Source organism: Microcebus murinus, chromosome 14 (genome assembly GCF_040939455.1).
Source record: "Microcebus murinus isolate Inina chromosome 14, M.murinus_Inina_mat1.0, whole genome shotgun sequence".
Taxonomy (NCBI): Eukaryota; Metazoa; Chordata; class Mammalia; order Primates; family Cheirogaleidae; genus Microcebus; species Microcebus murinus.
In genome coordinates this window covers 69,736,998-69,751,639 of record NC_134117.1, presented here as the reverse complement: position 1 = coordinate 69,751,639, position 14,642 = coordinate 69,736,998, and the positions used below count along the sequence as shown (strand labels likewise).

General features: G+C 39.0%; 1 protein-coding gene across 1 annotated transcript; it reads left to right on the top strand.

Moving 5' to 3' along the window:
- Positions 1-1,762: 1,762 nt before the first annotated feature.
- Positions 1,763-2,725, top strand: LOC105860114 (olfactory receptor 6C74-like). Its single transcript, XM_012744588.2, has one exon. The coding sequence runs from the start codon at positions 1,763-1,765 to the stop codon at positions 2,723-2,725; it is 963 nt and encodes a 320-aa protein (XP_012600042.2).
- Positions 2,726-14,642: the final 11,917 nt, after the last annotated feature.

Genomic DNA, 14,642 nt, shown 5'->3' with positions numbered 1-14,642 from the left:
AATGCTGTGGTACATGTATCATGAGGGCTTTTACATGTGTTTTCACTTGACTGCAATGACACCCATCTACGCAGGAAGGTGAAGAGCAAGTAGTGGATGGGAAAGTGAGTACCAGGGGACATGAGCAAGGCAATTTGACCTTTGCTCTCTCTTATTTCTGAGTCTATTTGGGATGAACACACAACAAACCAGGTGTGATGTTCATGATGGACTGTGTCATCATGTCCCATAGAATGAATATGAATATGCTCAGGAACTCTAAAGAGTCACACCAGCAAATGCTAGTGCAGATTTGGGTCCTTTTGTACTGCCTTAATGGTCTACAATTTATCAGTCAGATCACCATGAGGGAAAGCTTTGACTATTTGTCCTGCAGGGTTTGGAAATCTCTGTGTTTTGTGAAAATGATTAGTCTTAATAATTTCCTATTGAGTGAAGACATGAGCCACCCACTAACGTTTTTATAGGTAAAAGATAAATACATCTCAAGTCAGAGCATTCTTGTTTCTTTTTCCTTTCCCTTAGTGCAGGAGGAAATCCTAGTGTGTTGGAAGAAGGAAGAAGCACATAATCAAAGAAGATGTTTCCTCTGAGCTACATCTTGGTGAGTACTTAATGATGGGGATGATTTGCAATCTAATGGGTCAAATATTTAAACTAGAGGCTGGTTATGTGTAAGCCAGTATTGTGGATCACATAGAGTTAAAGCAAAAGTCCTGGAGAAATCAAAGAATTGAGTGAAGTACAATTTAATTGTAGTGATTGAGTCACTGGAGCACTAATATGTAAAAGAAGCCCAGACCGCTTTTCCACAGATTCAGTGTCAGTTCATCTGGTTTCTGGGTGGGTACTGGCCTATTAAACAATTCTTGTTCCACTATTGACTGCAGTGGGCACCCAGGTGTGGTTCCAACCACACCAGAATCTTCCAATGTAACAATATTCCCAGAAAAAAGGGAATGTGTAAGGGTGATTTATGACGAATAGCAGAAGGAAAGACTTCCATTTTGATGGGTTGATAAAGGAGGGAGATATTTGTTCACCCATTGTGTTTATGCATTGAGTCTGCATAACGAAGTCATGTAACTATTTCTCCCCCATATTTAGACGTGATTTTTTTAAACTCATGGGCCGGGCAGTTATGGGTATTATGAGAGTGAGTTTTCCTGCTAAGGCTAGGGTCTTGAGTGAAGAATTCAGGCTAAATATACTTCAGGAAAATAAACTGGTTGGCACATGGTAATAGGAACATGACTTTTGCATGGTTTCTATTTTCAGAGGGTTAAAGGCAGTACATAGGATTGCTACACAGAGTGCATGTCATACTTAATGTGCAGAAACTTACATTGTGAACTCAGGAAGGGATATTTTCTGTGGGATGATAGCATTGATTGTTATCTGTTAGTTTTATTATTTTTGTCTGCAACAGATAGTGATTTCATTTTGCATTGTTTACCTTGTATGGAGTATTATTTGTGGATATTATTTTCCAGAGAAGTTAAGGTGCCCAAGAAACTTACTCTCAAAAACAAACCAAGACATAAAGCTTCAATGTTTACAGTTTAGCAATGGTAAATATTCAAGTGATTTTTAATCAAATATGAAAGCAAAAAATGATTCATTTACAGGTGCGTTTACAGGTGCATTTTTAGAATAGCAAATGCAAGGAAATGTTGTTGTGTTTTATTGAAATAGTGGCCATCCATTATATTCTTTATTCTTCAATGAAAGTACTTTCTGCCTAACAGATCACAGAGGGTTGATGACAGACAGAGAAATGGACATAACCATAAAGCTGAGGAATGAGACAACGGTCCAAGAGTTCATCCTGGAGGGGTTCCCTGCTGTCCAGCACCTGGGGAACGTGCTGTTCCTGGTGCACCTGCTGGCGTACCTGGGCTCTGTCATGGGAAACATGCTCATAATCACCATCACCTGGGCTGACCATCGCCTCCAGACACCAATGTATATTTTACTCAGCAGTTTCTCCTTCTGTAAGTGTGTTTTTATAACCACAGTTATTCCTAAACTGCTGGTCATCTTTCTGTTAGGTAAGCAAACAATTCCTTTTACTGACTGTCTCACACAGGGCTTTTTTACTTTATTTCTTGGGGCAACGATTTTCTTCCTTATGGCTGCCATGTCCTTAGATCGCTACCTGGCCATTTGCAAACCTTTGCACTACCCAACCATGATGAATCTCAGGGTTTGTTTCCTTCTGGTTTTCTTCTGCTATGTTTTGTCCTTCATCCTCTTCGCTGGTCTGTTTGTCAAGGTTTCCCAGCTGTCCTTCTGTGGCCCCAATGTCATCGCACATTTCTTCTGTGATCTTGGCTCCTTAATTCATCTCTCCTGTTCTGACACCAGATCTACTGAGATGTTTGCTTTTGCCCTCACTTCGTTTATCCTATTTACATCCCTCATGATAACCATCATTGCGTATGGCAACATAGTAGTCACAATCATGCATCTCCCCTCAGCCAAGGAGCGGCAGAAAGCTTTCTCCACCTGCTCCTCCCACCTCATTGTCCTCTCTCTGATGTATGGCAGCTGTGTCTTTATATATGTGAAACCGAACCAAAGGGACAGGCTGGACTCCAATAGAGAGGCTGCTCTTGTGAACATGGTGGTGACCCCGCTGCTGAACCCGGTCATCTACACTCTGCGGAACAAGCAGGTTCACCAGGCTTTGAGGGATGCTCTGTTCAGGGTGAAATTGCACTAATAGGGTCATAGGTCTTTGCACAGCAAATGGAGCTCCTTGGTCATCTAGCTCATTTTCCCACCATGGCGGAAATCTTCCCCATATATTCTGTACCTAATATCATCTTGCTTATGCTTATATTTCCCTAGATGGATACTGCTTTATCTTGCAACTCACTGCCTTGTATATTTGAAAATTCAAATTAGTTATCTAGACTGTGATAAAATTATCTTCCTTTATTTCTACTCATTTTTCTTATGCTGATTCAATTCAAACATTTGTATTAAGCCTAATATACATAAATCAAATAATACAAAGTTTTTAATCTAAGAATACAACAGTTATGAATCATATTCCATAATTGCTGTTCATGTTATACTCTTTTGCTTGATTGTTCTGATACCTCAGCACAAATAAAAGTTACTTTTTTTGCACTGTATTTATTGAAGACAAGATTTTAAAATTGCATGAAGTCGTCATATAATATCATTATAAATGTTAATAGTATTTTGTTAATTATTTGTTTCTATGTAAATCTATCATGAGTGACTTATGACATTCTGTCTTTGCATCTCTTGGTGTTAGAGGTGTAAACAGCTCTGTGTAACTCCAGGTTGTTAGCATGGGCACTTTCACATTGCCTTTGTTTAGTTGTGTCATATATTATTAGAAAAGTGTGTTTAATCCTTCCTTGAACCATAAACAAAATAAAACATTTAAATATATGCATGTTTCCCTTGTAACTGATGTTGCAAAGCCCTAGACCAATAGGTCGCAGTAGGTAGGTGGTCCTAGTATCAAATTCTTTCCTCCTGTGCAAGAGATGTCTTCCCTAATATGGATAGGTCTGTTGTGTCTTCTGGGTTAAGCTGAATTCTGGTTGACATTTTATGCAACAAAAATAAAAGAACTCATGATTAGAAAAATTTAAAATAATAATGAGTCCATTAATGACAAAAATGGATTAAATCAAGTCAGTTATTGCGTTTACAGGTGCATAGCAGAAGTTCCTTTCACATGAAGGCAATTGTACCAGAAGGAAATATGTATCTGCCACCACTGAGTCCCCATCTGCATGGTGTGATTCGATTTTTTTTATTTCAGTGTATTATAGGGGTACAGATGTTTATGTTTCATATATTGCTTTTGCCCCACCTGAGTTAGAGGTTCAAGAGTGTCTATATCCCAGACAGTGTGCACCACATGTATTAGGTGTGTATATACCCATGCCTTCCTCCCCCCTCCCACCTGCTGAATGTTACTACTATATGCGCACTTAAGTGTTGATCACTTAATACCAATTTTACAGTGAGTACATGTGGTGCTTGTTTTTCCATTCTTTTTTTTTTTTTTTTTTTTTTTTTTGAGACAGAGTCTCGCTTTCTTGCCTAGGCTAGTGTGAGTGCCGTGGCGTCAGCCTAGCTCACAGCAACCTCAAACTCCTGGGCTCAAGCAATTCTACTGCCTCAGCCTCCCGAGTTGCTGGGACTACAGGCACGAGCCACCATGCCCGGCTAATTTTTTTTTTTTTTATATATATATATTAGTTGGCCAATTGATTTCTTTCTATTTTTATAGTAGAGACGGGGTCTCGCTCAGGCTGGTTTTGAACTCCTGACCTTGAGCAATCCGCCCGCCTCGGCCTCCCAGAGTGCTAGGATTACAAGCGTGAGCCACCGCGCCCGGCCTGTTTTTCCATTCTTGCGATACTATGATTAGTAGAATGTATTCCAGTTTCATCCAGGATAATAGATTTTAGAAGAAAGTGATTTAATTTTTAGTGTGTCTTACTTAAGCGCATATTTTCCTTTAATGCTTGAGAATTACTTTTATTTAAGGCATAGTCTGATCAGAAATGATCTTAGACTTTCCAAAGTGTTGGGTGATTGAAATTTATATTGTTGGGAATAGCTTGACTATAAGCTGTTCTGGGGATTATGGTTTGCCAAGGACAGCTGTGTCTGTGTCTCTCCTGTCTCCAATAAAGAAGTTAGGCAAGCAGTTTCTATACCTAGTTTAAGTACAGGGAGCTCCTTGGAGTGTGGGCAACATCCACCTGCATCTTAGGATGTCAGAACTCTGGACTGCATTCTAGTAAACCCATAATCCAGCTGGAAGAAGTGACCTTAAAAGCCCATAGTGGATGAACGAGCCCTTCTGTGAAGATGGAATTTTGAGCCTAATCTTCATCCAGTACCCAGTGAACAAAGCTAGGCTCCCTCGGTGTCTTTTCTTTAATTTGCTGTGGAAAAAAAAAAAGAAAAATAGACTCTATTCTTTAAAAATTAAACTACTAATCCACTTGTGTATTGATGGGCATTTCGGTTGCTTCCACATCTTTGCAATTGCGAATTGTGCTGTTATAAACATTTGAGTGCAGTGTCTTTTTTATTGAGTGTCTTTTGTTCTTTTGGGTAGATGCGCAGTAGTAATATAGCACCTCTTGTGTTTTCCTGGATAGAGATGGAACCCATTCTACTAAGTGAAGTATCCCAAGAATGGAAAAATAAGCACCACATGTACTCACCAGCAAATTGGTTTCACTGATCAGCACCTAAGTGGACATATAGGAATAACATTTATCATGTATCGGGCAGGTGGGAAGGGGGAGCAGGGGATGGGTATATACATACCTAATGGGTGTGATGTGCACTGTCTGGGGGATGGACATGCTTGAAGCTCTGACCCGAGGAGGGAGGGGGGCCTGGGCAATATACATAACCTTAACATTTGTACCCTCCTAATATGCTGAAAAAATTTAAACTACTTATTTTTGTATATGTAAGTTTCATGTGCAGTTTTAAGAACAATACAGTGATATCCCATATCCTCTTTACCCGGTTTCCTGCAATGATAACATCTTGTGAAAGATAATATAGTAACACAGCCAGAAAGTTGACATTGATAAGGTCAAGATACAGGACATTGGGTCCCCACAACCATCCCTCCTGCTGATCTCCTATAGCCACACCCACTTCCCTCCTGCTGCAGCTGCTTGTCTGTTCTTTCTTTCTGCAACTTTTACATTTTCAGAAATTAACATATATGTATATGTGTTTTTGTGTGTGTAAAATTATATAGGATGTAGCCCTTGGAATTGGCTTTTTTCATATGTCATAATTCTCTGCAGATTCTTTCAAGTTGTTGCACATATCAATAGTTAATTCCTTTTTATTTCTGAATATTATTCCATGTTATGCATGTAGTACATTTTATTTAATAATTTACTTGTTGAAGGACATATGGGCAGTTTCCAGTCGTTTACTACAAGTAAATCTTCTCTAAATATTCATGTACAGGTTTTTGTATGAACTCAAGATTTCATTTCTCTGTGATAAATGCCTAAGGATGCAATTGCTGGGTTGTATGGTAGTTGCATATTTGGTTTTATAAGAAACTGACAAACTGTTTTCCAGAGTTACTGAAGAATTTTACATTCCTACCAGCAATGCATGAGTGACTCAGTGTTTTCTCATTCTCCCTAGCATTTGGTATTTTTATTTTTGTTTCATTAGATTAAGAAATTAAACATCACTCTTTATTAAGGAATGTAACATTTTATATGAAGTATTATCACTTAAACCTCTAAACTATCTTTCTTTCTTCAATTGAAGTTTTTTAAAAAATGATTATAGATTCACATGTAGTTGGAAGAAATAGATCTCTCCATTCTTTGCCCATTTTGCACCAATGGCAATATTTTCAAAAAGTATAGTTTATTCTCAAAATCAAGATATTGGCATTAACTCAATACACCCACATCTTTGAATATTTTCCCAGTTTTACTTCTAGTCATGTGTGTGTTTAGGGGTGGAGTGGTTTGTGCGACTGTGTTTGTAGTTGGTTATAATTTTTTCAGACATTTTGGTTCATGTACCCCCACCACAGACAAGGTACAAGACAGTTCTAACAATGCAAAGATCCCTCGTGTGACCTATTTATAGCTTTACTGGCTTCATATCGTAACCCCCCCCCCAACCTATGGAAATTATTAATACTGTTCTCTCCTCCACTTTTACAATGTTCCCATTTTCAGCCTCTAATACAAATGGAATCATACAATATGTAAATTTTGAGGTTGGCTTTTTAAAAAGGGAATTTTACAGAGAAAATGTTTTTAATTTTATTGAGGTCCAATTTACCAATTCTCCACCCATTATTGATTGCTTGTTTCTCCAGCACTTCTGGCTTTACTTGTACATGAATAATTGTACTCCCACAGCCAGAAAATAATGCTCTGGCAGATTTTCAGGAGTTTTCAGTAAATACCCACAGGTTGCCTGTCATAGTGAATGCCAAGGCTACATGGGCAAGGTGCCAGCAGTGTGTTCTTCAATCTGCCTGTTATATTAATCAGATGCACTATGCCCATACTTTAAGTCCACCTGTCCTGATTCTTATTCTTCAATGGAGTGGTTAGCCACATATATTAAATGAAAAAAAATTCAAAATCAAAATGCTGACAGCAGTAAGTGGCAAGCTACAGGTTGTTTGGTGCAACTGCTTTCAAGGCCACATATATGGTGATCATATCCTTCCCTTAGAATCTATTGTAGATTTTATTTCACCCCTGGGCAGAATACCTGGTGGTTTCATTTGTTTGCCCCCTAGAGTAACACTAATTTTTTATATTGGAGGGGTCTGAGCCCCTGGTTACCATGACCTAAACGGATCATGGTCATGGATGCTGTTTAATTTCCAAACTTATTACTTGCATGAAAGCCTCTCATGCATTGCTACTAAGATCCTATATCCAATTTTGAAAACTATTTTGTAGTTTCTTATAGTGTTAAGACACATTCTATAATTTGGTGCCTTCAAATCAAGTCATATACCCAAGAGAAATGAATGTTATATCTTCAAAAAGACTGTACAAATATCAATAGCAGCTTTATTCATAACAGCACTGCACTGGAAAAGACCCAATTCCCCTTCAATGACAGAGTGGAAAACTATGTTGTACTTATACAGTGGACTACAGCAAAGCAATATAAAAGAATAAATCACTGATACATGAAAGAGCATAGATGAATGTAAGAAACATTGTGAAAAAAGGGCAAGAAAGAAAAAAATACACACTACGTTTTGTTCAGGAAGAAGGAAAAGTAATTTTTGATGCTAGAAATAAAAATAATTGTTTTCGAGATAAATTATAGGTGAAGCAAGATGGCAGTTGAGAAAAACCGCCAGCAAGAGTGTCCCTGCAAAAAAGACAGATTTTTGAATAACATAGAAGAAATAAGCAAGCAGACAAGCATCCATCGGATGAGGGTAAGAAGGAGGGGTACTTGAGACTACAGGAGACTCTATGGGAGTAGATTGCAGAGGATAACTGCAGGAGGAGAGCCCTGGAGAAGTTTGGGGACTGGTGACAAGGGTAGGTGGAGTGATTAACTTTCTCCTCTCTTGCATCTCGGACTGCTGGTGGGCTCCCCAGCAGTTGGAGAGACCTGCAGACACCAGCCTAGAGATGGCCACTGCCAATGAGCAATGAGCCTATTGTGGATGTGGCACCAGGCTCCAAACTCCCTTGGGGCACCTCCCTTTGCACAGACCACACCGCAGGTGCCATATTGCTATATTCCCCCCCCCTTCCCTATCTGTGGCTGATGAGAGAGACAATTTAGCTACCACCTGGAGGCATCTCCATGGAATGGGACCTTTCCTTTGGGGGCTCTACAGCTGACAGTGGGGTACTCACACAGAGAGCTTCCTACCTGCGAGCCCTCCCAGGTGCTGCTGGCCTGGTGACTCCAGAAGAACGGGGCAGATCCTGAGGCTGAGAGACATCGACCCAGCCTGGGTAACACATGGGTGAATTAGGACCCAAACTCCTCTCCCTGGTGGGCTCAGGGGTTGAATTCCAGGGCGCAGGGTTCAGACCTATAGACCAGATCCCATGCTCCCAGGTCTCACATTTCCCAGGGGCACAGAAGGGATATACATGAAAGAGCCTATTAAGGAGTGTGTGCCTTCAGAGGCAGATCAGCATGCTTGAGGGTAACCCTTCTCCCAAGGGAGGGCCATATGCCCAGCCCAAGCTACTATCCTGTGCAGGGAAACTCCTGGCCCGCAACACAGCTAGGGGAGACCCGCTGGCATGAGGTCCTGCCTGCTTGCAGAGGCCCAGGAGAAGCTGTGGAGTGGGGGAGGGTGGAAAGGAACAAGGCCTGCTCCAGACTGTAGGACTCATATGCCCCCCATACACAGATTTTCCGGCTGAGTGCGGCCATTGCAGCCCCTCCCTGACAGCTTTGCCCAGAAGCAGAGAACAGAACTTTGACCCCTATTAACAGCATTTGTGGTGTCTGAGGGCAGGTTTACCCAACCTAGCTCCACCCAGACTCACTCCCAGACCTACCATCACTGAGGTGGAGAATAAAGACACACCTGGAAATCCCAGGGCACCACCCACCACATGAGGGACAAGAGTGCCTCTCCTGAGGAACAAGAGCTGGTTACAGGACTGAAAAACAACAGTGTAGCCTGCTCCTCCCAGCAAGTGTCACCTACTGTCAGGGAGGTCATTCTTCACATACTTTTACTGCATTTACTGCCTCCTTATACAGAGTGTGGTCAAATCTCACCCACAAGCACCACTTACTGGCTAAGAGACTAAACAGTATGTGTCATTATCCAAATGAAAATCTAAAGGTAAGAAGCAACAACCAATCCATATGGGAAGAAATCAGTGAAAGAACTCTGGAAGCATAAAGACTCAAACGGAAAGCACATCCCCAAAGAGGAACACCAGCTCTCTAGAAATGGACATCAACCAAAATCAGAACACTAAAATGACAGAAGAATAATTTCAAACATGGATTGTAAGAAAATTCAATGACTTGCAAGAAAAAATTGATAACCAACACAAAGAAACCATTAAAAAAATCTAGGAACTGAAAGAAAAATTCACTAAAGAAATTGAAATATTAAAGAAAAATCCACCTGAACTCCTGGAAATGAAGAATCTATTCAGGGAATCACAAAACACAGTAGAAAGCCTCAAGAACAGGGTAGATCAAACAGAAAAAAGAATCTCAGATATTGAAGATAACACCTTTCAATTAAATAAGTCAGTCACAGAGATAGAGTAGAAAAACAAGAGAAAAGGGCAAAGCCTACAACGGATGTGGGATTATGTGAAGAAAACTAATGTAAGGGTTATGGGTATTCCAGATGGACAATAAGAGCACACACAAGTGTTGGCTAATTTATTTGAATAAATAAAAGAGGAAATTTTCCCAGGCCTGGCTAAAAATCTAGATTAATAAAATGTGGTATATGTATACCATGGAGTACTATTCAGCTCTAAGAAACAATGGTGATATAGCACATCTTATATTTTCCTGGTTAGAGCTGGAACCCATATTACTAAGTGAAGTATCCCAAGAATGGAAAAACAAGCACCAGATATATTCTCCAGCAAACTGGTATTGACTGAGTAGCACCTAAGTGGACACATAGGTACTACAGTAATAGGGTATTGGGGGGGGAGGGGGGGCGGGTGTATACATACATAATGAGTGATATGCGCACCATCTGAGGGATGGTCATGCTGGAGACTCAGACTTGTGGGAGGAGGGGGGATGGGAATTTATTGAAACCTTAAAATCTGTACCCCCATAATATGCCGAAATAAAAAAAAAAAAAGAAAGTTAGATGGGAAAAAAAATCTAGATATCAAAGTACAAGAAGCTCAAAGGACCCCTGGGAGACTCAATGCAAACAGAAAGGTACCATGACATGTAGTCATCACACTGATCAAAATGTCAACTAAAGAGGCCCTTCTGTGAGCTGTAAGGTGAAATAAGCAAGTAACATACAAATGAAAGCCAATCTGAATAATGCCAGACTTCTTTACTGAAACTTTACAAGCAATGAGAGACAGGGCGCCATTCTCACTATTCAGAAACAGAATAATGCCCAGCCCAGAATCGTGTACCCTGCAAAACTAAGATTTTTATAGGAACAAGAATTAAAGACATTCTCATATAAGCAAAGACTGAAGGAATTCACCAAGACAAGGTGAGCCCTCCAGGAAGTACTCAAAACAGTGTCACCTACAGATCAGCACAATAAACACTCACGAATGTAAAACCACTCAAAAGCTAATATCAAAGACCAGATACCACAATGGCTCAAGAGAGAAAACAAAGTAAAAATGTTCAACCCAAAATAATGAACATAAATATGCCCCACCTTTCAGTTGACTCAGTAAATGTGAATGGCTTGAACTACTCACTCAAGAGACATAGGCTGGCCAAATGGATAAAAAAAATACAACCCAAGTATCTTCTGTCTTCAGGAAACACATCTAACCTGCAAGGATGCATTTAGACTAAGGATAAAGGGGTGGAAGACAACATTTCAAGCAAACAGAAGCCAAAAGAAGGCTGATGTAGCAGTTTTGATTTCAGAGAACTTAGTTTTTAAATCAACAAAAGTAATAAAAGAAAAAGAAGGTCACTATATAATGGTGAAGGATACAGTTCAACAAGACATAACAATTCTAAATATGTATGCACCCAACCTAGGTACACCCAGATTCATAAATCAAACTCTGCTGGATCTAAACAAATGGATAAACAACAGCACCATAATAGCCAGAGATTTTAACACCCCACTGGCAGCACATGACAGATCCTACAAACAGAAAATTAACAAGGAAATAATGGACTTAAGCAAAACTCTAGAGCAAATGGGCCTGACTATGATTTACAGGACATTCTACCCCAAAACCACTGAATATACTTCTTCTCATCAGCTCATGGGATATGCTTTAAGATGGACCATATCCTAGGACACAAAGCATATCTCAAAATATTTATAAAAATACAAATTATACCATGTATCTTTTCAAACCATAGTGAAATAAAAGTAGAAATCAACCGCAACAGGAATCTCATTTAAAGTCATGGAAACTAAACAACTTTCTGCTGAATGATCACTTCATAAACGAGAAAATCAAGATGGAAACCAAAAGATTCTTTGAACTTAATGACAAAATATACACAAGTTATCAAAATCTATAAGAAACAGCTAAATCAGTCCTGAGAGGAAAGTTTTGTTCCATAAATGCCTATATCCAAAAGTCAAAAAGATAACAAATAGAAAATCTAATGAATCAACTCAAAGAGCTGGAAAAAGAAGAATATACGGACCCCAAACCCAGCAGAAGAAATGAAATCATTAAGATCAAATCAGAACTAAATGAAATTGACAACAGGGAAACGATACAGAAGATTAATAAAACAAAAAGTTGGTTATTTTAAAAATAAACAAAATTGACACACCTGTGGCTAGATTAACAAAAAGCAGAAAAGAAAAATCTCTAAAAAGCTCCACCAGGAACAATAAAGGAGAAATTATAACTGATGGCATGGAGTGGAAATACAAAACATAATTTAAGAATACTACGAAAACCTTTATGCACACAAAGTGGAAAATGTGGAGGAAATGGACAAATTCTTAGAAACACACAGCCTCCCTATGCTCAACCAGGAAGAAATAGAATTCCTGAACAGACCACTATCACATACTGAAATTGAAACAGCAATGAAAACCTTTTTAAAAATAAAAGTTCCAGATCAGATGGTTTCACACCCAATTTTTACCACACCTACAAAGCAGATCTGGTGCCCCTTATGAATATAGATGCAAAATTTCTCAACAAAATCCTAGCTAAATGAATCTAGGTGCTTATCAAGAAAATAGTCCATCATAACCAGTGGGCTGCATCCCAGATATGCAGGGATGTTTCAACATATGCAAATCTATAAATGTAATTCATTATATAAACAGAAACAAAAACAAAGACCATATGATCCTCTCAATAGATGCAGAGAAAGCATTTGACAAAATTCAACACCCTTTTATGATAAAAATGCTTAACAACATAGGCCTAGAGGGGGATTATCTAAAAATGATACACGCCATATATGACAAACCCACAGCCAACTGAACGAGGAAAATTGAAAGCATTGCCACTTAGAACTGGAACAAGGCAAGGTTGTCCACTATCTCCACTGCTATTAAACATAGTACTGGAAGTCCTTGCTATAGCAATCAGACAAGAGAGCAGAATTAAGGGCATCCAAATGGGAGCAAAAGAGAACAAACTCTCATTCTTTGCTGATGATATATTATTTCTAGAAAACCCCAAGGATTCAACCAAGAGACACTTGGAATTTATAAATGAATTCAGTAAAGTCTCCGGATGCAAAATCAATACACACAAACCAGAGACATTCATATACACCAACAACAGTCAAAGTGAGAATTAAATCACAGACTCAATTCCCTCCACAATGGCAACAAAGACAATAAAGTACCTAGGAATATATTTAACTAAGGAGGTGAAAGACCTCTACATGGAGAACTATGAAACAATGAAGAAGGAAATAGCAGAGGATGTAAACAGGTGGAAGAATATACCATGCTCATGCATTGGCAGAATCAACACTGTTAAAATGTCTATACTACTCAAAGTGACCTACAGAGTCAATGCAATCCCTATTAAAATACCAACATCATTTTACACAGTTACAGAAAAAATAATTTTACTTTTTGTATGGAACTGTAGAAGACCCCATATAGCAAAAGCAATTCTAGGCAATAAAAACAAATAAGAGCTATCAATTTACCAGACAAAACAGGGACATTGACCACTGGAACAGAACTGAGAATCCAGTTATGAAACCATCCTCATATAGCTGTCTAACCTTTGACAAAGCAGACAAAAACATACACTGGTGAAAAGAATCTTTATGCAATAAATGGTGCTGGGAAAACTGAATAGCCACATGTAGAAAACTGAAACAGGATCCACATCTTTCACCTCTCACAAATATCAACTCACGCTTGATAACAGATTTGAACCTAGGTGTGAAACTGTTAGAATTCTAGGGGAAAACATTGGAAATACTCTTCTAGACATTGGCCTAAGCAAAGAATTTATTAAGGAGACCCCAAAGGCAATCCCAGCAACAACAAAAATAAATAAATGGGACCTGATCAAATTAAGAAGCTTCTGCACAGCCAAAAAAACTGTCATGAGATCAAACAGACAACCTGCAGAATGGGAGAAAATTTTCACAAGCTACACATCCCATAAAGAGCTGATAACTAGAATCTATTTAGAACTCAGGATAATCAGCGAGGGAAAATCAAACAACCGTATCAAAAGGTGGGCAAAGGACATGAACAGAAACTTTGCAAAAGAAGACAGAATAATGGCCAACACACATATGAAAGACTTGAACATCTTTGAACATGTTGTTAAAAGACTTGAATAAAAATTCTCAACATCTCTAATCATCAGGGAAATGCAAATCAAAACTACAATGAGATATGGTTTATCTCCAGTGAGAATGGTCTTTATCAAAAAGTCCCAAAACAATAAATGTTTGCATGGATGTGGAGAGACAGGAACACTCCTACATTGCTGGTGGGACTGTAAACTAGTGCAACCTCTGTAGAGAGCAATATGGAGATATATTAAAGAGATACAAGCGGATCTACCATTTGATCCAGCAGTCCGATTACTGGGTACCTATCCAAAAGAACAAAAGACACTCTATAAAAAAGACACCGGCACTCAAATGTTTATAGCCACACAATTCAGAATTGCAAAGATGTGGAAACAACAGAAATGCTCATCAATACATTAGTGGATTAATAAAATGTGGTATATATTTATACCATGCAACAATTTATCTGTAAGAAACAATGGTGCTATAGTGTTGGGGACTGACATTATACACTCTTGGTTTAAGAATTAAATTTAGGGGAGGGAATCAAGATGGCAGACAAGAAACGCCACCAGACAGAGTGTCTCTGTGGAAAAGACAGAATCTAGCAGAAATTAGAAGAAAGAAGCAAGAAGATGAGCCTACATCAGACGAGGGTCAGAGAAGGAGTACCTGACACCATGGGAGAC

Excerpts from the sequence above, each read along its gene's own strand:
- LOC105860114 (XM_012744588.2), top strand. The coding sequence starts at position 1,763 with ATGACAGACAGAGAAATGGACATAACCATAAAGCTGAGGAATGAGACA.